Source organism: Takifugu rubripes, chromosome 12 (genome assembly GCF_901000725.2).
Source record: "Takifugu rubripes chromosome 12, fTakRub1.2, whole genome shotgun sequence".
Taxonomy (NCBI): domain Eukaryota; kingdom Metazoa; phylum Chordata; class Actinopteri; order Tetraodontiformes; family Tetraodontidae; genus Takifugu; species Takifugu rubripes.
Window position 1 is genome coordinate 6181333 of NC_042296.1, and position 25977 is coordinate 6207309.

The following is a 25977-nucleotide window of genomic DNA, read 5'->3' on the forward strand; positions in this document are numbered from 1 at the left end:
CAGGGACGTCCTTGTTCTCTCTTCTGGTTTTAAGGGAAGCATTCTGTCAAGTTTGCTGTTCATTTCTGGCAAGGGTCAAACAAAAAAGCCTTCCAGTGCTTTTACCTCAGCCAAGAGTGTATTCAATGCATCATTAACAATGAAGGCAGTAAGCACCAGGGTCCTCATTATTCCTGCCCTTCATTGACAGTAGATTAGATTAATTTAAAAATTCTTAAAGTTTCCATAAGTAAGAGCTATGTTTAGGCCATAGAGACAAGTAACAAGAGAACATTATTTGGAATTGAGCTTTAACAATTTATGTCTTGCCAATGGGGAAAAAAAGATGACTGTTGTCCATTTTCAGCTTCAGAGACTAACAAAAAGCTGTGGATGCAAGTTAAAGTGATTAAAGATGTCGGAGTCAGTGGTGCGTTCCTCTATGACTGCTGTGACCTGAGATACAGCAGAGCAAGAGCTTGTTGTCTGCTTCCAGAAATGGATCACCTGTTCATTTATTCTTCCTCACACATCCTGTAGCACCGTTATCCTCCATCCTCGTGCCGTCATATCAAATTAAACAACAGTTTAAAGAATTTCCCAAAATCATTTGACAATTCGACAAATGGAGTCATTGTTGCAGTCAAGAAAGAGGGACTTTCTCAGAAAATGTTCTTTTCTTTAAATTTCAGTCCTCCAGATAACAGCTAGTTTTGGCAGACAGGTTGAAGCCCACTATTTTTAGACTGCTTAGTGGGCACATTTTCACAGAAAGAGCCTAGGAAAAAATTGACTTTACAGTTTGTTCAGATGGCACAAGAAGTCAGGATGACTAACACCCTTGCAGAATTCTGCTGATAAATGAAAACCAGCGCAGGCATGATTTGACAATATTGGAGAGGGTTTTTCTGTAAACGCTGAGGAAACATCCGTATTTAGAGGGTATCATCGCCTCCCCTCCCACTCACCCCACAGCCTCGGCAGCAAATCTTTCCCATCCTCTTCTTTCCCACTTTGTTAGTCAATATTTGGAAGCAGGGAGTGGAGCCGGGGATCGAGCAGGGGGCTGAAGGCCTTATGTAACAGTTGGTGCGAGGCTAGAACGCTATTAAGATATCTTGTGGAGCTCTGCAGAGCAAATAATGCAGGCTAAATGAGCGCCAAGCTGGAGTGAAAGTAATAGATTGCAGTGGAGATAAAACAATTTGGAGAGGCGGCTTCAAATAAAGCGAGTTTGATCTCTTTATGTGAGGTGATCTCTGGTTAAGAAGGCTGCACAGAGACTCCTGGAAGTTTTGTCAGAGATTTTCAGCCCTGCAAGCGTTATTTGGATTTTGGAGCATAATGAATATGTCAGGATCTGTGAATGTTCACTCCTACTTATTAACAATCTTTAACTTTCGTGATTTATATGTGATGCCTTTGTCATCGATGAAGTGATTCCGAATGTCTGCCCTCATCTGGTGTGACGACTTGTGAAAGTGACCTTCACCTCTCTGGCTTCCAGGTACCCACCGAGGCTGGGCGGCCGTACAAGTTCGCCTCCTCCACGAGCTTGTTTACGCCTCTCGTCGCATGGGCAACCCGGGCCTGTCTGTTCGCCACCTGTCCTTCCTACTGCAGACCATGTTGGACTTCCTGTCTGATCAAGGTCAGCTCGGCGCGCTCGTATTACACTTGTTCAACCCAGCTTTGAAAACAGACCAATATACAGCACCACTCTCTTTGTCGATGTGGAATTATTTTTATACTTAATTGTATTCTTTGTAGCTCAAAGCCGGTATTCTGTTGTCAGGCGTGCAACATTGTGCTCTGACCATAAATCCTGTGCAGCCAGGTTTTTTTTTTGGTTTTTTTTGCTTTAAAAGCAGTGAGCCAGACGGTCCACTGGCTACAAAATAGAAGCCGGCATAATCCCTGGTTGCTTTAAAGCTTGAGAAAAGGAAGAAGGGAGAGGAGGAAGATGAGGAATGAAAAAGAGGAAGTAAACCAATAATATAAACCACTGAATGTGAACAAATTGAGCTGCTTATGAAAAGTGTTTAGAGAAACACACATGCTGGAATCACCTTCTGTACAGCCTTCTATGCTTTACCAAGTAAAGTAATTAGTGCCTGCCTTACTGAAAACAATGACTTTATAATGGGGGTTCGTTCTTCGTGGAACTTTATGGCAGAGAAGGTTAAGTGCTGCAGTTTGAACGCCCTCCTTTTGCTGTCTGCACTCCCCACCAGCAGTGGGAGGCTTTTGATAGGCCCCTTTACTGGTGTATCCCTGTCCCCATCAGCTGTCGCCTACTGGCTGGACATGACATGATGGTGGAGAAGAAAATAAAAAGGTTTTTGACCCAGTTCTGCTTTGAGCCCCGGCCTGCAGCTAAGTTCTTGTGAAATCCATTTGAGTCTACCTTCTATGAGACATATGGAATCTTTACACGTTGTACAAGCTCAGCATTTAATAGACTTACTTCACTTCTTACAACATGGTTTTATTGATGTTACTGTTTTAATGATTTATGCTTCACCTTCACCAGGTTTTGTTCATCGCTTGGTATTTCTTTTGAAATACCATCAGAAATTTGAATAATTCATGCCCTGTTGCATCTTTTCTTATGTCTTTCAGTCGCTCTGTTAGAAATTACCATCACAGTCGGGTGTGTTATAGAGGGGTTGGAAGCTGGAGTCAACTCATTCCAGTTGCATCTATGAAAGAAGAGCAAAAAGAACAGCCCGTTTAAATGTCTGTGCGTCCTTAAACCTGATGTTTTATGGATTTTTTTTAATCAAATGGTTCAAATCTTTGATAGTGATTGGTGCTGCCACACTCAAAGCAATTCCAAATTACAGTCATTGTCTCATTCTTTAGTCTGAGACTCTGAAACAAAGAACCAAAGAAAAAGACAAAGAACCAAGAAAATGTGATCTTTTTAAAACTGTGTTTCTGTATTCACATTTGATTGGCAAATACTTTCCAAAAAAGGTTCCCAAAAATTGTGTGTTTGCTTTGTGATCCTCTGCCTGTTCTTAAAAAAGTACAAGATGTGGGTCAGTTGTCATCGTGTTGGGTTACAAGAGAACAATCAGAGCCCACACAAACATCCTGTTGGGCTGATTTTTTTCAGCAGAAAACACTGAAGAACAGTAAAATTCGATGTGCATGTCTCGCTGCAACAAAGAAGATGCACAAAAGGCATTACTGCAACTTGTAGAGAATAAAGCAGAAGATGGTGAACCTTGGTTGCCCTTTGTAATTCCCCACAGCAGTTTCCCTGCACAGAGCAGCTCAGAAACCTGCTAAACAACTACTCAATTGAGATTTCCTTTTTAATCAGTCTTGGCACATTGAGGCGTGATAATATTGCCACACACGAAAGTTGCTGTCGGTGTACCGGACTCATTATGTTTTCTTTTTTCATCTTTCATTCAGAGATGGAATGTCTTTCACAATAGACTGCTGAAAGCGCAGCATTAATGAAGTGGTTGTCAGAAAAGATTAACTTTCTTGATGAAATCTGACGCAAAAGCTCCAGAGTTTGTCCGTCTCTCTTGCAAAGTCATAATGAATTCAGCCAAATATCACCTGTCTTGGTTTCGCAGATGAGATCTCCCAAGCCAAAGTTCTTTTCCAGAAACAGGACAATGTCACGTGTGTGTCTTCTTTCAACACACAACCAGTCAGATTTTGGTCCTGCTTTGTCCCCCAAAAGGACAGCTGCTGCGATCACTTAGACAATTGAGTCTGTCATCAATCACAAAAGCTTTGAGGCGGAAGGACAGTTTTTAGCTATTAATTTGTCGCTAATTCATTTTGTCCCCTTCTCCATTCTGTTCAAGCTCATTTTGCTGCTTTTACATCAGCAATGTTAGCATCCTGGCTACTCCTAATAGCTTGGCTAATATCCAGAGTGCTAAGAATTTTGATTAAGTTAAAAAGTTCTGGTCCAGTTGGGGCAATAATGGCTTTGAGTGGGTGTGAATAGCATTAATATTTCACCAGAAGTACAGTCAACAGCCATGTCAAATGTGTCTTACATTTGTGTGTTCATATAGGTACAGCCTGGAACATACTTAATTAATGTATAAAAAAAGCAAGAGCCAGACAAACTGCATGTTAACATTAATTTATAGATCATTATGTTATCTTTCCCGGTATAGTGTCCTCTTCTTGATGGCCACTGCAACTTGAGTAGATAAAGAACATTGCACGGCTGAATGAGCAGTAATGTTCCCTTTAGAAGGTATTATTGGTACAATAAAACTCACAATCCCACTCAAAGGCCGGGGCTGTAACTGCTGAGACAGACACTCCTCGCAGGCCATTAACGTCTGGATAATTCACATCACACACAAACCTTAAATCTCTACAAAGGAATCGCACTTCTGTTGATGAGCAGACCATTAAAGGGGAACGATATCGTGTCATAATCATAGTTCCCTGATATTTAGATAATTGTTTCTATAGATTTGTGAATGTACTGCGGCCACCATTGATCGTTCTGCTGTTATACGCTCCCACAATTGCAGAGAAGAAAGAGGTGACCCAGAGTCTGGAGAACTACACCTCCAAGTGTCCAGGTGGAATGGAGGTCATCACCCTTCCTGATGGCCTGAAGCTCCCTCCAGTGCCCTTTACAAAGCTCCCCATTGTGCGGTAAGACACTGCCAGAGAGTCAGCCTTAATGCATTTTGTCACGTTGCGTTTAAATGCCAGAACACTGACAGGTGGCGACCACTTCACAAGGTATGAATAATGAAAAAACACAGGATGTGTAATTAGTGCTTTTACTCTTAATTGCTTTAGAATCAAGCCAGCTCCATTATTTCAATTTTAGTGCATTTTAAAAAATAATTTCTCCCAATTATCTAATCAGGTCAGTGGAGAGTGTATTTAATTTTCCAAGAGACAAATGGGATAAATGTTCAGCAATAACTTGTTACTCGGAAATGTTCCAGGTTGCCAGCATTCATTCATATTGCATTATTATATTTAAAATTAAATTTGTTTGAGATTTTAGGAGAAAACAGTTTAATTAGCTACAGTTTTCTTGCCGTGATGGATTCGGGGTTTAATTAATGGTATTATTGTGTTGTTAATTGTGTCATATCGTGTTGTACAACAACAATATGACACTTGATCACCTGGGGAGAGTAATATGTCAATGGGGTTAAACGGCAATTTAATTCCTTGGGTACAAGGCTCCAGTCAGAATTTAATTTGCTGCTGAGTCGCCATCTGTATCAGCCCCCAGGATCTACTTGAATCATCTCTACATTTATCTAAAATATTAATGAATTCCAAAAACTCTGCATCTATCATGGGTTTAGTAGCCAGTGTCAAAGGAGCTGAGGCGAGACACAACAGCAGCCTAATGATCTCTGCCTTTTTAGCTGCGTGAACAACGTTTGCAGCAATTAATCATGTCGCACGTCTCATCACGTCCCTTGTCCAAGTCTGGATAAATGAGCGACCGTCGTGATGAGGCACAAGTGTGTCAACATTTTAAATCGAGCCAGATTTGTCCTCAAGTAGTGCACAGTAACATTAAACATTCACTCTGCTCCTCTTGACTAACGTCTGCAAGGTTGACCTTTAAAATCCAGCACGGCTGAGCTTGGATTTGTTTTAAGTTCAGGTGAAGTCGAAACTTGTCTGCTCACTCGTTTCTAGATCAGTGAAGCTCCTCAACCTGCCCGTCAGTCTGCGTCCTCACAAAGTGAAAGGCCTGCTCGGACAGAACATGTCCACCGCCAGCCCCTTCATCTACTCCCCAATTATCATGCACAACAGAGGAGAGGAGCGCTGTAAGAAAATAGGTAAGTGCATCAGCAGTCCTGCTGCGACCTTGAACACGCTCTGCTCATCCTGACCTCCAGCATGTTATTCTCCAATTGCGTATTTGGATATTTGCACCACGAGAATGAAATAACCGAGGTTTAAAAGCATCGTGCATCTAAATTACGGTGTTGTTGTTCCTAAATGTGCTCATCAACAATATCTTGCTGCAGAAACTTTCCTCTGCCTTGTTTTTTGACCTTGGGGCGTGTGCGTGCGCAATGATTTGGAGGGCAAGAGCAAAGCTGTGATGGAAAACTTTTTGTATCCTCCACAAATGTGACCCCCGTCCTCTTCAATTCCTCCAGAAATTCCTGAGGTTTGCTTTTATGGTATGTGCACAAAAAGGTTTCCTCAGGTGCTTCATCTTATTTACTCGTGTTCTGATCTGCAAGCTTTACTTATGACAAAAAAAACTGTCTGTGTAATCATCTAAAATATTGTTTCTTGAACCTACATGGTGATGCAGTTGGAGACATTTAACCACGCACATTTAGTAGAATATTACATTTTGGTTTAAGCTGATATCAAAACAGATTTAATACACTGTTGTCATGGGAAGGTGCTGAGGCCCTGATCACCGTGAGGGCGAGTGTAAGTGAGTGTTAGTGTGCACAATAAAGGACGGGGGGGCTAAGTGACTGAACAAGTGACGCTTCACTGAAGAAATTGCAAAATCTTTAATGTTATTAGGAGATCTGCTATGACTTCTGATCTGCTAAGTCTGAGGCGAGCTGCCACTGACGACAGTAAGCTGAGGCAGGCCTCCAATATCGGGCTGCGGAGTTGTCCTTTACACTATATTAGAAATGCATCGGTGTTATTTTAAGGGTGGGGGTGTTACTTGATTGACTGAATACGGATGCAATCTTCTGTACATTGTTGCGTCTGGCTGTACAGGCAGCATGCAAGGGTGCAGTATGCTGTGCTTTTGTAGCCTGGAACCTTGGAGGAAACATTATGCAGGGACCAGTACCTCGTATTATTTTTAGAGAAACGTCTCCGCGTCTTCTGCTCATCAAAGAGTCACACCGGGGACGGCAACGGCTGCGGTGGCAGCTACATATTTTCATCAACCGGCTCACGGTCCATCGACATATCATCTTGTGTAATTATCTCTGTCAGGTTCTTCCTTTGAATCCGTCGCTGGCGCAGACCTCCCTGTCCGAGTTATTCCAGACTGAAAGGAATGACCTAAAACATGTCGGCGTGATGGGATTTAAATCACCGTCGCCACTCTAGAACATCTCAGAGTTCATGTCAAACTTATGAAATCGGTGTGTTTTGGTGGTGTCTGTTGAATTTTTGTTCCCATTCACAATGTTAACCATGTCCTCCAGAAATGTGTCTCCCTCTGCGGCTCATAACTCTACAAGCTCCAATAATTCTACAAGCCCGAAAGCTTGCCTTTAGTTATGTTTCACTGGTTGGCCTCCTGCTCTGCAGTTGCATCATTACAGATGGAAGGGCTTTCTACCAATATCCACATAGTCTACATGCATTATTCAGTTCCAAAGATCCAATTTTCTTATAGTTCATCCTGGCAGGATACAGAAACACTGGTGAAGAGATCCGCGGTCTTCTTCAAGAAACGAAAATGTCTCCCACAGCCTGTAAAATCCAGCATGACAAAATGATTTCCAAATACAGGTAGAGTGCAACAAGGCACGCGGCCTTACATGGACTTGGCAAATCATTGTGCAATAAGAATTTAAAGAGCTGAAGCTTTTGGGAATCTGAGCGGAATCTCAATGACCACTTGGGGAGGAAAGACAGAGGCAACACTAATAACATGGCAGCAATCCACTCTGCTCTTCTATTTTCCGAAGGTGTGTTACACTTAATTGGCTGCCCACGAGAGCGTGCCTGCGTGCCAGAATTGGTGCGTGTCTGAGTGTGCGTGTTTGAGTGTGTTTGTCACTCACATCATGTTTTTCCTGAGTTGCTTCATTTCCCAAGGTGTACGTCTGGAGCTTTTTTTTCTTTTCTTTTTTTTACCTTTTCTTGTCAGGGTCCAGGCTATGATCCCCCCCTTCCTCCCAGAGTCTATTCAGAGTAATGGATGAGAATATTTCAAATGGAGATGTGTATTGATAGGTAGAGGCTGCATCTTTCCAGTCTGACAGACCCTTTCATCGCCTCGCTGCAATGCTGAGCTCTCATATATTTTCCAGTTCTCCAAGAAGTGAGATCAAGCTGTTATAAGAAAAAAAAAAAAAGTTAGGTGTTCATCATACACAGCAATAACACCTTTAATCATATTTTTGAAACCAACACTTCATCTAGCCTGATGATGAGCCAGCTTTGAATGGACAAGGAGTCAAAAATGTCATTTTCACACTGATAGCACATAGATGACAGGTTATGAAGCTCACGGCCACTCTGTATTCACATGCATGCAGATTTAAACACATCGAAGATGAATAGTATATAGTGAGAGATTCTGTTCTCCTGAAATGACATTCTATTAGCAAGCGTTGCTTTTGCTCTTTCAGTAGCAATGCAGCAGACTGTAACTCTGCCCTCTTTCGCTCATTAATTACAAATTTGAAATTTGAATTCCACTCTTTGCTTTGTTTTTCCCTTTTTCCCACCAGACTTCCAGTGGGTTCAAGGAGCTGTGTGTGAGGTGCAGCTCATGGTCTACAACCCCATGCCTTATGAGCTCCGTGTGGAGAACATGGTGAGTGTAACTTGCACAATGATGAGGAATGATATCCTTTTCTGCCGTCTGGTGACTCAGTTTTCCTACAGTGATGTTGAGATGCAAAACAGTCCTAAAGTTCAGTCAAAAGTCACCAGACGTGTCCTACATTCAGCAGTTAGACAGCAATAACACCAACAGCGGCGCACACTGTACTACCTGTCACAAATGACGTTGCCTCACATCACATCTGCACCAGTCTCATAACTGAACCGTGACTTCTTAATTGAGGCGGCTCAGCGTAGCCAACCGGCGTCGTCTGGCGAGGATGCATTCTGTTGCAGACACAAGAGATTCAACCACGTCTAATTTGGAACATCTGGACAATGTTTCAGTTTGGAGACATAATCATCAGCTATTCGCCAATGAGGAACCCCTGCTAGATTAAAAATGTGTAGAAAAGAGAGAAGTGCTTCACACTCCCAGATGCACAGAAGTTAAATTATTCAGAGGGAATATACAAAGCTGTTGATACCCATTAAATCATTTAAGCAAACACGATTCACCAGTTAGCTTTATTTTTTCTTCAATGAGCACAAAATGTGATTATTTGGAGCCTAATGTAGTTCTAAATTGCATGACTAATTCTGCGGGTCAGACCAATGCAGAGATTCCACCTACAGCATATAACAGGTCTTCTTTTCTGCTGTCATTGTCTTTTAAACCCTTTTTTGAATGAATCACTTTTTATTTTCAAACTCTATAAAATAAAATTTATACACATTTATACACATATACCGTAAGAGCAAATTGTCTGTCAAGAGCAAATTGAAGTTCCATCTGAACTCCGGGGAGATACTTATCTGGCCAGAGCAGCCATTAGCTCTTCCCACCTGCAGCTTAATTGATCAGGTCACAGATGGAGGCTGGAGCACTCGGCTGCTCGGGACCGCAAGTTGTGTCATATTTGTGTGTTTATAGATGGACAGAATAATGCAAGATGAGAGCTTTCTGTACCCCAGACAGCTATTAGACCCAAGCAGCCATTTATTCACTGTACACAAACCCAGAAGGAGACAAACACTCACCAAGGTGAACTAGTAGATCAGCACAACAGGTATCTTTACTGTCACCACATGAGCAGCGCACTAATACCAATTTTGCTTGTCTTTCACTGTACGGATTCCTCTGTTTAACGGGATGCTTTTTAACATGACTTCCTCCAGCCTGTTGAGAGCCCAGTCTGTTGTTAACCTCAAATATGATGCTAATAATCACGTAGTTATGACTTTACACAGTTGGTGATCTGTGTGTAAACAGACAACAGCTCAGCACTTCACGTGGCACAATTTGCTTTGGGAATGCTAATTGTGATTGCTATTGAAACAGTAATTAACCTTTTCAAGGCTGAATACAAGTGAACTATTTCCAATAGGTTACGGCTGATGCGTCTGCTAGGCGGTAAAGGTGTATAATGTCCTGAAGTGGAAATCAAGGACAATTTAAATTACAGCTTGTGTTAGCTCAGAGGTTCAGCTCCTCGGCAGTCCTCCCTCTCATGAGGTAGTGTCTGCTGTTGGGGATTGATTTGCACATTACCTCACCTTAGTCTGCCTGCTGCAACTGGACAGTGTGTTCTAAGAATGTTAATACTTTGATTTTCCCTGTAGAGGTCATGTTAGAAGTACACTTTGGAACCAAATTCCTGGAATTTTAGTCTAGATTTTATTTATGTTGCTGCTCTTTTCTATGATCTGCATTTATGCTATGCTACTTTTTAGAGTTTGCTGACCTCTGGAGTGGAGTTTGAATCCCTGCCAGCTGCACTATCCCTGCCTGCAGAGTCTGGACTGTACCCAGTCACACTGGTCGGTGTCCCACGCACAGCTGGAAACATCACTGTCAACGGTGAGTTACAGTGCCGTTCCAGCTCAGTGATCACAAATAATAGCCATAATCCTGAATTTGTCTCTAACTCAGGGTATCGTACATCGGTGTTTGGCGTTACCAGTGAGTGCATGCTGGAGGCCCTGGCTGGAGTCAAGACTAGCGGCTGCTTGGTTGAAGTCATTCCCTCGCTCCCGCGTCTTCAACTGGGCACATCTATACCACGGTCAGAACCCACCTGAAAACTCCTTTTATCCTTGTTGCTAATGTTGCAGACGTGGGTTTAATCGGCATCAATGTAAATGAAGTCAAGCTCAGTTTAACTGTAAGAGATATAAATGCCTGTCTGACGCATAAATTCGATTCAACAGCTCTTTATGTGAAGAAAATAATTAAGAAAAAGCGTTCTAATATTTGGGTGAATCGTAAATACAAGGAGTCCTAACAGTAACACCTGCAGAAGTGCCGCAGTGCTAGACCCCCAGGCACTTCTAACTTCCACAAAAGTGTTTTTTTTTTTTTTCTTGTCACAGCCAAGCTTATTTTCTGACCATATTATGGAAAGGTACCTAATTAGGGAAAAGGGAAAGTTTGTTCAGCAAATGAATGGCCCTTCTTTTATTCGACAGTAGCAGCAGATTCAGTCAGAGGACCAGTGTCAGACATCGTTGGGATTGTTTGCTTCTTTTGAAGCTTTTAGGTAATTCCCATTTGGGCTGGCAGGTGTTAAACATGCTCCATTTAAACGCGAACATTCAGGTCAACCAAAAAGGTCCCATCAATCGTACACGTTTTTTTTGAAACGCTGAAAGCTAAATGTCAGGCCAGTACGATCGTGTTTCATTTAACATCCATTGTTTTGGAGAACCAGAGCGTAATAAAGAAAGACACGCCACAGTCGTATTATACACAGATGGCTCTGACTGTTTCTCCCCATGAGTGATGCCTGGATATCACTGTACACATGCATTACAATGAGCATTACTCTATAGTAATAAGGGTGACAGGGAAATTGCTCTACATGTGGGTGTGATGACATTTTGGATGCCGTAACAGTAGAAAACAGGAGTGGAAAACTCATGGGTTAAATTACTACTCGAATGGAGCAGGTAAAAGACCCTATGAGAGCTTCGTAAATCATTCTGACAACAGAGCTGCTGCAAAGTCCCCTGTTTAGTTTGTGCCTCTAAGTGCAGCACTTCAGCAGCTTTTGATGTGGAAACTCTTTTTTTCTCTCCACTGTTGGATGAGTACGCTAGCAGATGTGTAAATGAAATGTAATATAGTTTCCTGGGTGCTTTCACTGAGCCTATAGGGAGACATTCAGCTCTGACTCCAGTCACAGAGGTGCCTCATTGACTCCTCAGTTATCTTCTAGCCTCCAGCCTGAAGCTTCCCTTCTTCCAGCCTTCCTTCCTCACACTGCTAACATGACAATTAAAACCATTTCAACTTATTTAGGATGTATCTTAAATGCTCCGAGCACCGTTTCTCTCTCACCTTCAGAAAGGATTTAATGTTGCTGTCAAAGTTCAAGGGTGCGGTGTCTCTTCTCACTAACTTGCAAATTGGATACCCTCCAGACTTTGTCATTCAATTGTAGGCATAAAAACAATGTTATGTCATATAACTTCTCTTTTTGTGGTTATTTCTGAGAGCAGAGTTCTGTTGATCATTAAAGGAAAATGCCATCTTTGTTTTTATTTTTGTGTGATTCTCCTTTCAGACCTCTTTTAAAATAGCATTTCCAGCACAATCCAACATCCCTTAACAGCCCATGTGTTGTTGTTGGTGTTGTGACATCTGCATCTGTTGCACTACAACAAACTACAGTGCTGTCGGACATTCCCACAGTCCCAAAGATGAAGGTGTTTGAAGCTGATTACGGAACGCGGCTCCTAGTTGAACGTTCCGTTGTCTTAGATGTGAGGTTATTGCTTGCTGAAGGTATGGAGCTCAGGATAAAGCATCGTATTGGGTGTTGACATGTACTCGTAATTGCAGCTGCAGGCAGCATATCATTTTGGTATTGAAGTTACACATCTGAATGTATTCATGTATAATAAGCTGTGAGGGAACTGTTTCAAACGCGCGCATGATCACAAATTTGTGCATTCCTTTTGATGCCAGTGTGTATCTTTTTTCCTTAAGCAGAAACTAGCTGCTGCTTTTTTCAATTCAAGCAGGCTGAGACTTTTAATCATATGCACTAATATGTGGTATTGGGTTGCCTCCTTCTGACCTTTACCAAGCTCAATTCACAATTCATAATTGTTGGCTGCATTGCTTTGATTTCTTCAGCTCACACCGATCAGTACGTCTGATCCTCGAAGGATTACACGGATTGCAGATGTGAACATTTTGAACCCGTGCATCACATTGGGCGTTCAGTATTCTGGCTGCGCGTCGGCAAGGTCTTGACTGTATCGGACAGTTCTGAATAAAACTTTCAGAATATTCAGCCAGCCGGTGTTTGAAAAACTGTACCATTCTTAATAAGATGTCATATCCGTCGGGCTCGAAATGGAACTGAGTGGCTCGTTTGCGCCTGCACTGAGAGGTCTTGGCTTTTTAATTCATTCCTTTTATTAAGTTTTTTAGGCATTAAAAAATTAAACTGTCTGTTACCCAAATAAGCTTTGATTGTAAAATCCCTTGCGTAATTGAAAGTGATGCTGAAGGCTCAGCAGGAGTTCCTATTCTGGGTAAAAAGCCATCAACAAATGATGTTCCAGCAAATGAGATTCCCAAAATATGGCTTTTATCATCTCTCCAAAACACCAGGGAAAACATTTTAGCTTTGTCTCTTTGCGCACATCTCTGGGTGCTTCACATTTGAAGAACCCTTCTAGAACAAATGAAAGCAGACAGATGTGCCCTCTATGATTGACAGTTTGACTTTTACAAATTTGAATCTATACTCATACTTATTAGAGCCTAAAATGGTTTGGAAGTGTACAATTCACAAGGGAAACTCACCTGTGCTCATTCCAGTCAATTAATGAGCACATTACCTTCTTCATCAACCTGTGCAGGTCAGCCCACACGCCTCAGCCGTTGTCCAAAGAAGAGTTGTCCAGCACGGTGTCCATTCAGCTTTTCAACGGTGAGACCCAGCAGATGACCATCAGCTTGGAAAATATCGGATCGGAGGACATCGAGACTCTGGAGCTCACCTCTAAGACACTCAGCACCAAAGGTCAGTCCAGTCCCTCCTATGTCAAAGCCATTCTTGCCTCATCAGATATCGGTGAGGTAGTGGGGAGAATTTGAGATGCGGATCCAGGACGCTCTCTTCTACATGTGCATTGGACCACAGGTGTAACAGGTGTTGATTTTTTGATTTTTTTTTAAAGCAGAAATCTGCTGCAGAGCAGGATTGGATCTGCAGTACTTCTTCAGTCAGCAGCATTAGGACGTCCCCTGACTCGACTTTTGACGTCTCGCAGTGTTTTCTTCTGCATCTTGTCATGGTTGGACACCTGCTCAGGCCGTCACGCCTCTGCAGACCCACTTCCGTTTTAGCGACAGTCTCTCCATCTCCATTTTTCTTCTCTCGAATGAAAACGCTGCAGCATTAATAAAGTAGAACGTTCCTAAAACTGCACCCTAATTACTTTTACTCCTGGCTCATCTCCAGCCTTTTGTCTGCGGTTTGTCAGCCATCATCTGTATATTTAAGCATCAAAGGACCTGAAACTAATTCCTTTTCATACGTCTGAGCCCCTGTTGATTGGTTTTGCATGAGGTGACAAAGCCTCCTGATCAATCAAGAGTCCTCATCGTGTTCTTTTCAGTTTCCACGTGAACTGTTCGAGACCTCAGAGTTTTACTTGTTTCTCCCCAATGTACCTTCCTCCTAGAGCTCCAGATTCCTATATATGTGGGAAAATTCAGTTAATCTCCCTTGAAAGTTTGTCAGCACTAACGTGCTCAACATTTAATTACCTCTGTCTTGAAGTTTAAATGATTTGTTGGTTATTTATTGGTTTAAAGACTTTCAGCCAGTCAGTCACTGTGCACCACTCTTAGTTCACCTTCCTCTCACGTACACGTATATGCTCCACACTGGCTGGATGCCGAGGTACGCCGTAGTTAACAAGAGTTCCTTTTGAAATAGAACCGCTATTGTGGTTGTTGCAAGTAATTTGGGCTGCAGAATATATTTTTGCCTCCAAGGTAGTGCTATTTTTAAAGTTGGGCGAACAAGCCAAAAAAAACCCCCTTCCATAGCCCCAAAATGGAAAAACAGCATCTGTTCGCTAAAAAAACTTTTGACAGCTGCTTTAAAGTAGAATGAGAAAACTCAACATGTTTTATTCAAAAGGTTCTAATAGACTTAATAGACAATCAGAAGCAAGAGTATGAGTGTTCAGTTTATCTGTCAGAGGTGTGAGGAGGTTTACTAAATACTCCCATTGTCTCTGTAAAGGTCCACATAAGAAATGCTGTGATGCATATTTTAAAAACCAGCGTTGTTGGTGTATCATCAATCATCTCTACTTGGTTATATTTGTGTTCTCATGCCAAAGTGATTTTAAAAACCACTCTAAATACCAAACTACATTGCTGGAATGGCCTGTGGTCAAAGGCACCTTCAGGTGAAACTAGCCAAAAAACTCTATTCTGTCACTTTCCAGTCCAGACCTTTTCCTAATAAATCATCCCACTGTTTTGTTTAATTTGTGTGCCAGTCCAGGCTGTTCTATTCTGCTTCCATGACTTTAACTGAAATTGGACCCCGCTTCTCGTAATCCACTTGTTTAAAGCTTAAAAAACAAATGCAGATTTTATCTCAGCATCAGCGCGACTTTTGCGTGTCCCTGGTAACCCAGCAGCAGCGTCTGGGTGCCCAGATAAAGCTATCGCTGTTCTATTTATCTCTACCTTTGCAGTTTTTATTGTTCTACTGTCTGGAGTTACGTGGCATCTCTACGGAAATTATTTTATTTACATTATTCTTATATGAAACATGCAGGCAGATTCTATTTATTCCATTTCCAGATTTGAATTTGCTTAACATATAGCATAAATAAATGATCGTATACATGATTAAAACATTACTTTTCCTTCATGGTATACAAAGACAACACACTAGAGTGACCTGAAATAAGCGGCGCTTCCTTATCCGTATGCAGCATCTCTTTCTTAACTATCTAGCGTCGCTGCCTCCGACTTTATTGTGTGCTGACAATGAGCGTCTGCCTTTTTCAGACGCCGTTTTTCTCTCGAGCATTTGGAATTGCTCTCTTCGAGTGCTTTACCGTGTCGTTTGCCCTTTTGTTCGCAACGTTCCAGCGGCATGTCCACGTCAGCGTGTCCAAGCGGCGTCTCTCCCGTCTTTCCCTACCAAACACATCACACCGCTTCTGTGTATTTAACTTTGTTTTCTTTTAATGAAATCTCATTGAAACCTTCAACAGGTATTAGGAAGTGAATTTCTTCACTCAGACTATGACGTTGTGCAGCTGAAAAGCTGCCGAGATCTCCCATGGCAGACGCTCTGGCCGTTTAGCATCAATTTTCAAAGGAGGACATGCCATCCATGTCCACCAACAGACTAATATGTATTCCGTAGCCCCACCAGTCAACCAAGTTCATTTGCCTTGTTTAATTTAAGGCTTCCTCCAGTTTTGCAGGAGGAAGGAGGTGCTGCAGAGGGACTGACAACACTACAGGTGTCACCTTCTGGAATTCATCACATGGTAGCAACAGTTCACTACTGATTCATAGAACATGTTCGTCCAAAAGGCCAGATGGATTTTCCCAGTCAAGGAGAAGCTTTGAGCCCATGTGACTCCGCTCCCTAAAAGACCCGATGCTTTTTTCACAGCTGTCTTGTACCATCGGGGTGGATTGTTATAGTCGCTGACAACACTTGAGTTGGTGTTTTAGATTAATATAATTGTCTTAATATAGACCACTAGACTTGTGTGATCTCGCTGTCATATTCAGTCTTTCCAGAAGCATTTGGAATAGAAACAAAGAGTTGCAGCTACAGATGTGTTTACTTGTTAGTTATTCCCTTTTAGAAATGTATTTTACATTCAATCCCAGTCTTAAAGTCTCAAGTCTCATTTGGCCCGCTGACCAAGCTCCAGCTAAGTGTCGTTCATGGTGATGGGCGGTAACAAGCCAACCCCAGCGAGCAGCGTTCAGCCTGGATCCAACACCTCTACTGCTGGATAGGGACCTTAATGGATTCAACTTTCCTTTATTTGTTTTTTTGATTATCTTCCTGGTACTTGTAGGCATGATGGAAGCCAGCAAATGTTTCAATTTCAAATGAAACTTTTATTACAAAAGTGTCTCAACTAGACTCTATTGATTGCCTCAGCTGGACCTGGGGCCTCTGTTTACTAATTACTTTTTGACTTATTGAGGCATTGGACGCCCGCTGCCTCCTACATATGTAATGAGCAGTGAATTCAAGTATACTTCTGCTTAATTGTTGCACATGAACTCAGAAAGCACTGGGTAGAGTGAGTTTCTCTGAAAAGATTCAGAGAAACTCTAATGTCTGGCCATAAATCAGGAGATCAGAGGAGCAGAAATGGCTGATTACATTGCAACATCCACAACTTCAGAGAAAGGTGGATTATCAAGCGAGAGATTTCTGACAGCGTTTGGAATAGATTGTTTCATATCTGTTCCGGTGACACACCAACAAAGATGAACATGTCTCTGGTTAATACTCTAAATAATGAAGGGAATGTTCCCTGACAGGTGTGGATACTGTTCCTTATGACTCACAGCTCACTTGTGTCATGATAATAAGGCCAGCCATAATCCTGGCTGCCAGACTGTTCAGTATTTGGGCCTCACTTATTCAACTTTTTTCCCTCTTCAGTTCTCTCCTTTCCTTATTTCCCTGTTTGATGCTGATACAGGATGGATTTTTAAAGGCATAACATGGAGCACTATTTGGAAAAAAGCTTTTATCCAATGCTGCCTGTATTCACATAATTTTGCAGGGTTTTAACGGTTTTGATTTTTGAAGGAAACAAGCTCTTTTTAATGAGTTTTTTTTTTTCCCTACGCGTCCATAGAGCAGTCGCATCTCACCTGCACATGCAGTCGCTTTAATCTGGTCTTGTAGCATTTATTTTCTGCTCCTGGTTGAAGTGGATGCAGCTGAGTCATTTGCTCAGGTAGAATGGTCGAGGTATAAAAGAATCTGATCAGGAAGTGCCAGATTAGAGGCAGGTAGGCCAATCAGCAGCATTTTTATGGTGGAAACATTATAATGAGTGTCTTAATTGGTGCAGCAGGTTCATTCATTCACCCACTCATTTCTTTTCTTTGATTCACCTACAGTTCTAAAAATTCTGGAATTCATTTTATTAGTGGGTTAAGGTTCTAAGGCTGTTCCTGCAGTGCAGCGTTGTTTTTATTGTTTAAAAAAAAAATGTTCAGAGCAGTCAAGAACGTCGATTAATCCTCGGTAATGTCATTGCTGTGTATTGATTTTTGTTTCTGACCCCCTTGCTGTCATTTGTCTTTGGTGTGTGTGTGTGTGTGTGTGTGTGTGTGTGTTTGTGTGTATGCAGAGAAAGTGTTTGGGGAGTTTCTAAGCTGGAACCTTGATGAGGCGCTGTCACACCTGCCGCTAAAACCTGGTCAGGCACTGACTCTTACCGTCACCATCACAGTCAAACTGGACTTTTCTGGCCAGGAAAACCTGTTGCAGGACCTTAATGATGGTGAGTGTAAATTAATGTCTGTAGGTGCCAAGTTATTCTACTTCCGGTTTTTGGACTTGGGGTGGCTAAGTATCCCTTAAAGCCCATAATTGTGTTCCACAGCTTGAGAACGTCTAAACTCTTCAATCCTCGTTTTCTCCTTTCGCTTTCATCAGCTTATTGGAATTCTCACTGCATATTTTGTTGCGACGTCATGGAGATGCAGAATTTTTAATACACGGTAGATTATATAAAGTCTCAACTTTCGATCATTAATCCTTAAAGACACATTCGGCTGTCTGTTATTTTCCTCTCTAAGTTTTAATGTGCTGCTGTTATATGGAATACTCTGACATTTTCTATTTAAACAGACATTTAGGCAGCTTGATTAAATATTAAATGGTAATAAGAAAGAGGGCTCCTTGACTTTACTTCCATTTCTCTTGTACTCTTGGAGTTCTTTCAGCTCTCACCAATTTACACTTCCTATTCCTGCCTGACCTTCTTTCCTACCTCAGATCTCATTTATTGCATTATTTCTCTCACATTTTATTATATCTACCACATTTCTTTCCCGTATCTAACAACCTATCGACCCCGAACTTAAGGTTTTTCTGTGAAGGCTCTCTGGACTGCTGAATATTAATGAGTGATCTGTTCTGAGGTTAAGGTTTGGTTTTTTTGTCCACATGAATGAAGATAAATAATAAAGAGCACTGCTGTCCTCAATAGGATATTTACTATAAGTGAGACAGTTTTAAGATTTTTAATTAGTGGAGCAATATTTAGCACTCTGAATTCTGGTAAGATAAGACTGGGTTTATGTAAACAGCAGCTCAGGATTGAGTCATTATTGTAACACCGCAAGGATGCACTTTCTGCTAAATGTGTTTGATGCTATCCACCTCTACATTAATTAAATCACAATAAAAACCTTGTAGGACCACATTTATTTGCATTTTAAAGCCAGCTTTTTGTTTTTTGGTTTAATTTGCATCCTTATGTTGTGGAAGATTACCAAGATGTGTCACTAATTAACCTGCGGAATCTTGATTATGCTGCGCAGAACAGCCGCTCTAGACACCAATTCATTTGTGCTACATTATTCCCATTTCCAATAATCCCGGAAACAACAAATCTTACTTCTTCCTGTAGGTCATGACGTGGTTTCTTCATGAATACACAGGCCTGATAAATAAGAACTTTTATACTTGTGCTTCTAAATCATTCTCAACGCTTCATTTTACTTTGATGTGGCTTAACTAAGTGTCCAGAATGGCAGTGATGACTTTATAGTTTATTATGAAGGGAACTCTGCTCATGCTGCCCTGCTCTTCTTGTCCTTACACTGCCTGATCGACAGGAGGGTAGTAGAGTTCTCAAAACCATTGGGATTACATTTAAGCTTTTGAATGGCTCACTACAACTTATTACTGCCATGTTTTCATTTTCATTTTACTGGCACCATAAAGACGCTTAAGACAGCCGGCATAAATTTCCAGGACTCACAGTTGATGTTTTGCTGCCACTCGTGTTAAATAAGGTGTGACTGGCACGCTCAGGCGTTGAGCATTCCGTTGTATTATCCGTTCTTGTGATTGACCAGAACAGAATATTAGCTGTGGGTTTTCTAATGTTTACATTCAGACAGGACTGTTCGCTGGTTCTTCCAGGAAGAAGCTTGTAAATCTTAGCAGGGTTGACGCCACATCACTTTATGGAACGTTCAGCTCTGTATCCATAAAGCTGCATAAAATCCAGAATCTTTGCAGTTCAGCTCAAAATGAGTGACTGATCCAAACACCGGGCTCGCACCCAGCAACCCCTGAAGCTTTATGACCAAGAACTCAACAGATACTGATTGGGGGGATGGTGCAAACCAGAGGATGATTGTGAGCAATGCCTTCATCAATCAAGCCACCCATTACTCACACAGTTGCCGCTCCACAGGACGCCAAGTGTCACAGGCAGCTCCTGAAACAGACAGCGTGCCGTAATGAAATCCACGGTTCATAATGTCTTAAAGTGTAATCCGTGCGGCATTTGTGTTTTTTTTCCTCCTCCTTCCCCGCTCTACAGTCTGATGCATATCTAATTTAACAGTAGGGATTCCAATATTCCCTCACATACGATCCTTTGGTCTTTCAGTGATTTAATGAGTTTCATTTAAAAGTATAGTGAAGTTTTAGTGTGTGCTTATAGGCAGAGCTCTATAAACACACAGCCATAAAAGTCCTTAAAAAGTCACATTTCCTTCGTATCGGGCTATAAAGGACAAAGTAAGTGATGTCAGGATGGATGAGATGGGTATTTTAGGTATCTGAGTCTGAGAGTCTGTGAATATATTTGTCTGTCTGTTGTGAAACCCATTCGCCAGAGCCGCTGCAAGGCCAGTAATTTTCCCTGTCTTAGAGGAAATTGTAGGCCTTCACATTCCCCTGACGTCAGAGAGCGATATGATTGTTTTGACGTCAGAACGTGGGCTCGGGGCGTCATTTCGGAGTGTTGGGGGAGTGGGGTTATAAGCAGCAGTGCCTGTGGTGGCGCCTCAACCTGCAGCTGATGGTGCAGCTGCTCCTGCATCCACATGGCTTCTCTGAAAGTCAGAAAATACAGCTATTTATTAGCAGGGCTGTTTCTTCAGATTTGTTCCTTCTTCCTCTTATATGTGTTTAGGTAATAAAGTTAGACGTAAAGTGGATAAATGCAGCACGGTAGATGAGTGAAATGTGCAACCACCATTACAGAAACATCGTAAATCTCAGTAGTTCAGCTTCAGTGCTAATCTTTAGTTTTGTCAAAAGGGTCTTTGGACGTTTTCCAGAGTCTCCAAATAAATAATGTGTTGAAGTGGACAACATGAGGGAGTCTATTTCTGAAAACCTTCAAAAGAAATGATTTACATCACCCCTAGTAATGATTATTTGTGTGTTCCCGGTTGTTCTGGGGCTAAATGTCTCTGTTTAGCTATTTCCTCTGCAGACTTTCTGACTGAAAGCTGCCGTCCTCTTTTCAGATGGGATCAGTGTAACCGGCCTGCCGATCTCCAGCCCTCTACGCCAGGTCCTCAAGTCCAGGTCTGAGAACAAGCCTGTGGGCAGTGAGCCCGGAAAGTCCGAGTACAGCCACGTTAAGGTAAACCAAGAGCCCCAGCGTGGCTCCAAAGGCGGAGCCCTTCTGTGCATGTTTTAACTTCTTTATCATAGTTTTTCCAGGCTTGTTACTTATTGTGTGTTTTTGTAGTCTGTGCATGTTTTTTGAAAGATGTGGGGGGAGAAGTTCTTACTTGAGGCATCTTTTTGATATTTCAACTGTGATTTTTATGCAGAGGCCAAGAATGGGCTTATATCCTCTATAGCAAACTGCCACTCTTATAACGACTCTTACCCTCCGTCGACCAAATCAGGCATATAGAAATATTTAGAATTCTTTTTCTTTGCACATGAAAATGTCACTGAGTCATGCAATGCCAAAGTTATGCAGTGAAATGGTTATTACTGGAGGGCTTCTTAGTCTTTCCTTCAGTATTCCTCCGTTATTAGAAATTTCAGCATGTTCTCTGGCATTGTTAGGAATAATGGCTGCGAGTGACATTTATTGCAAAAGTTGAGGAAGAAAATTCTCTGGATTGACCATCGAATAGCTTCCGCTCCCAGATGTCAAGATGCAGTGACATGAAGTGAACTTTCAGGGGTCGCATCACGGCTACATTTTGAGTTATGCCTTTGCAAAAGATCGAGTACTTAACGTTCCTCTTCCATCCTCAGGTTAATTTAAGTTGAATGAAACACTTTCCGCTGTAAGAATGGTATTTTTTATCCAACCTCCGCTTTCACCCCTCAGCATTTGGAAATGTACCTCCTTTTTCACAGTGTGACTGTGTTTAAAAGTGCACAGCACCGTGGCGAGGTTTAATATTGGAGTAATTCATCCACAGATGCCATAACAAGGAATCAATATGTTTGTTTCTCACTGACTTTTCGATGCAGGATTCCAGCATCCATTTTCCATTCTTCTGGCTTTGCAAAAGCCTTCGGGCTGGGAATAAAATAATGTGCACGCTGTCAGAATGGGACGGTTTTCTCACAGGTGGGGAAGATTTGTCTGCTCAGATGTTTCAGCTCTGTCTACTGTGGACACATTTTCAATGAGTCTTCCCCCAGAAAGCAGGGACATAGGCGCTGCCAATTACTCCTCTCTCCTCAGACTTTGATTTTTATGTTTCCCAGCGGTCCACAGCAGGCGTGCGTCGCCTCCTCAGACTTGGTCTATAGTGCTTGTGTTGGTGGACTCGGGGATTTAGACAGCCGGCTCCATCTCCTGGTTTATACTGGAGGACTCGCTCAAGTGATGGGCTATAAAATCTCACTCCGAGTCGTGTCTCAGTTATTTCACCTCAGAGTGAACCTCAGTCTCTACTGGACAAGCCATCCAGAGCAGTTCAATCAGCCATGATCGTGAAACAGGCACAGGCTTCAGCCACACCTAGGAATTCTCAACAGAAAGCAAATTTTCCAGGATGCTGTGAAGCTGCAGCCCAGGAAGGGTCACTTTCAAAAGGCTGTGCATTTCACCATATAGAAATTTAGGTTAGCAGCAGATACTTGACCCTTTTAAACATTAAAAATGTTTAAAAGAGCAGATTTTTACAGACAGCTTAACCTCTTCTTGCCAAATCAAGTCATTTTTTCCTCTTTTTGTTCAAGAGCCACAATTCTGCTGCTGCATAACTTGAAAGTTATTACTTTGTAAATATAAATTGTATATGCCTAGTTGTTAGTCCTAACCAGCTGGGATGGATGTTGAAATGAATATTATTGAATCAAGCTTCAGAAAAGCTGAGGTAAGCATCTTTTTTTAAACAATGAAAATGAGTGCACCTCTGCTTCTGTGTCCCGAGAATGAGCTTCACTTTCTGAAGGGGTACACACACACACACACACACACACACACACACACACACACACACACACACACACACACTCTGGTGTAGTTGGAGGAGTTGCTGTGGTAGGCAGAGCTTCTTCAAGGCTACGGTAATCAAATCCAGTGGAGACAGAGGCAGAGTCGGCTGCCTGCCTGCTATTTTTAGCAGCCCAGCCCTGCCGATGGCAGCTCAGCTCTCTTTGCAGATACAGATTGCAGCTCCTGATACGGATATTTATAACTCCCACAGCCGTCTGACAAAGTATGAAACCCTAGGTGAACAAACAAATAATTTTTCACATTTATCATTCTGTGTTTGCTTATATAACTCTCTCTGATGTTGCCAAAGGGTGTTGATGATACACGCCATCCAGTGTTCTGCACTAGATGCAATGCTTTAGAAATAGAAACATGGTAAATATATCAGAATCAGAAGAATCAGAAGCAGATTTATTGCCATTGTTCATGTAATACACAGTATTACACAAACTAGGAATTTGTCATGGTGTGACGCTGCGACATTCAACATAAAGAAGACCACACTAGAATAAGATAAATAAAATAAAATAAGACATATATACAGTATATACATAAATAGTGAGTGGTAAGAGGTAAGTGGTAAGAAATAGTGCAGGTCCATGCAGGAGTAATCTATTGTTCGTGAGTCCGACTGGCTGCTGTTCATGGTGCTTAAGTGATAAGTCACTTGGTGTTCAGCAGCCTGATGGCAGAGGGGAAGAAGCTGTTCGTGTAGCGGGAGGTTTTGGTCCGAATGGACCGTAGTCTCCTGCCTGAGGGGAGGGGGGAAAACAGTCCGTGACCAGGGTGGGAAGGGTCGGCCGTGATCCGACCTGCACACCTCCGGGTCCTGGAGATATACAGGTCCTGGATGGATGGAAGCCTGCAGCCGATCACCTTCTCGGCAGCGCGCACGACACGCTATCTGATCTGTTCACAGTAAAAGCCTCATTAACACTTTTTGCGTCTTGCGTCAGAAAGTCAGGAGTTCACTGGGGTTTGGTTTAGTAATATATCCAGTAATATTTTCACGATCTACAAACTAAGCACGAGATTGTCAACACCGAATTAAACATATTAAAATAGTTGGAAATCATGTATTTTTGCTTTGTTCAATCCCAGAAGACTTTTGCTCTCCATTCTCTTGCATCATCAACATCATGTTTCTCAAAACAGAGCTGCCAGTAACGATTTGTGCAAAGCCATTAACATGGACGTGCAGGGAACTGGTGAGAAACTAGTAAGTTGGAGAGCGAAGAATGAGTCAATATCGTGCGCATCCCATAGCAAATCCTATCCCCACAGCAATGTCGTTTCCATGGTGCAAAGGCATGTTTCCTGGATCACTAAGCATCACCTTCAACAATGTGTGTTTTCTTATTATGACCTCTGAAAAAGCAGGAGATAGAATAAGCATCTCTGATCTCTTTAAATATTTTCAGGTTTAGGCCAGAAAGTCTCAAAATCTTTTATCTTTGAAGCATCTTCGACAGTCACAAATGCAAAACTGCAGAGCAGCAGACTTGATTTCAGCCTTCCAAACTTTCCTTGTGTTAAACTTGGATATAGAATCACCTGCTAACCTCAAGTATAGTGTAGATCCCATGGTCCCAAATCGGGTGGTTGTATATTGATGATCAAGCTTCTTCGCAGCGTTAAGGATTCAATACGGCTTAATTGGTGTTTTTAAGATTTCACTCCAGAGCGAGAAAGTGAGAGATGGAAGCAATAATTCAGTAAACCTCATCAAGAGGGAGAATGAAGGAGTGAAGCCCAGGGGATGGTGAGCTTGCTACCATCTGTCAATCTGTTGGTCTATTTTTACACTCTACCATCAGGGTTTCCTTTTTAAAAAAAACAAAACATGAAAAGACCCGGGACGTGAGATAATTAAGACTGATCCAAAGACATAATCATCAGGAAGAGACAAAAAAGCAGCTCATCTGCAATCATTACCTGTTTACCCAACATTTTAGATCTTTTAAGCAATTAAATCTCGCGGGTGTGGGGCTTAATTTACCTGTCTGCAGCACACAGCCCTGGCTGATTGGAGTTTGATCCCAAAGCTGCAGACCGCAGATGTGTCTCCGCTGCCTGTTTTATCTGAGCGTTGTCTTCAGACTGCAACATGAATCAGCGCCCCCTCCACGGATATGGTGATAGATGACTGGAGGAAACGTGAGCGAGGGAAAGAATAATAACGTCGTTGAGGATTTGCTCGTGTCACATGCATCATATTGCATCCGGTATCCGGACGTGTTCCTCTTTCGCTTGTTCTGGGATCGCGCCGCAGGGAATCCCGACGTCGGCCCAAACAATAAAGACTGTTTTCCTGCCGAGGTGTTCCTCATTTCCAGATAATTGTAATTCACTCCAGATCTTTGTGGAACGCACGAGGTTTCATTTATCTGACAGGCTTTTAATTGTCCAAATTAGGTCATCATTAGCTCATCAGATTAAATCGAGATCGTACGGGGAGGACAAACCAACACAGAACGTGCTGGCAGCATTTTATGGCCTATTACAACTGTTTACATCATCGTAGCACCTTTACCTGATGCCTAAATGATCTGATCCATTAAGACCACAACCCTGGGGATGGCGGAGCTCTGAATTTACCTTCCTCATTAGTTTTGATGTCAAATACATGTCGTGAACCGACTGCTTTCCCGTAGATCTGTGGAATGTACTGACAGCTGTCTGGCCTTGAAAAGCCTGGCGTGGGAGAATATTTAATAGAAAATGAGGTGAATTATGGAATCATTACTGCCAGTAGCTACAGCAGAGTCTTTGTGTCAGTATACTACGACTGCAGTAGCATTATTATTCTTCCAAAACATGGACCACTAATGCATGATTCTTAATTCCTTACTTCTTAGGAAGACTATATCTAACATTTCCATTGATTTTCATCATTGCAATTCATTAGTTTGCCTGTATTGTCTTTGCTGGACTAATTGTTCTCTAAATATCCCAACTTGGAGGAAGTACAAGGACAGAATGATCAAT

General features: G+C 42.1%; 1 protein-coding gene across 3 annotated transcripts in view; it reads left to right on the forward strand.

The window, feature by feature from the left end:
• Nucleotides 1–25977, forward strand: part of trappc9 (trafficking protein particle complex subunit 9) — an 85601-nt gene that overhangs the window by 8342 nt on the left and 51282 nt on the right. For all 3 annotated transcript variants that reach the window (XM_003968994.3, XM_011609005.2, XM_029844823.1), the window contains 9 exons: nt 1487–1630; nt 4503–4629; nt 5647–5792; nt 8409–8494; nt 10237–10363; nt 10436–10568; nt 13378–13541; nt 17893–18045; nt 21041–21159. In XM_003968994.3, coding sequence (XP_003969043.1) covers nt 1487–1630; nt 4503–4629; nt 5647–5792; nt 8409–8494; nt 10237–10363; nt 10436–10568; nt 13378–13541; nt 17893–18045; nt 21041–21159 — 1199 coding nt within the window. The remainder of the gene's footprint in view (nt 1–1486; nt 1631–4502; nt 4630–5646; nt 5793–8408; nt 8495–10236; nt 10364–10435; nt 10569–13377; nt 13542–17892; nt 18046–21040; nt 21160–25977) is intronic.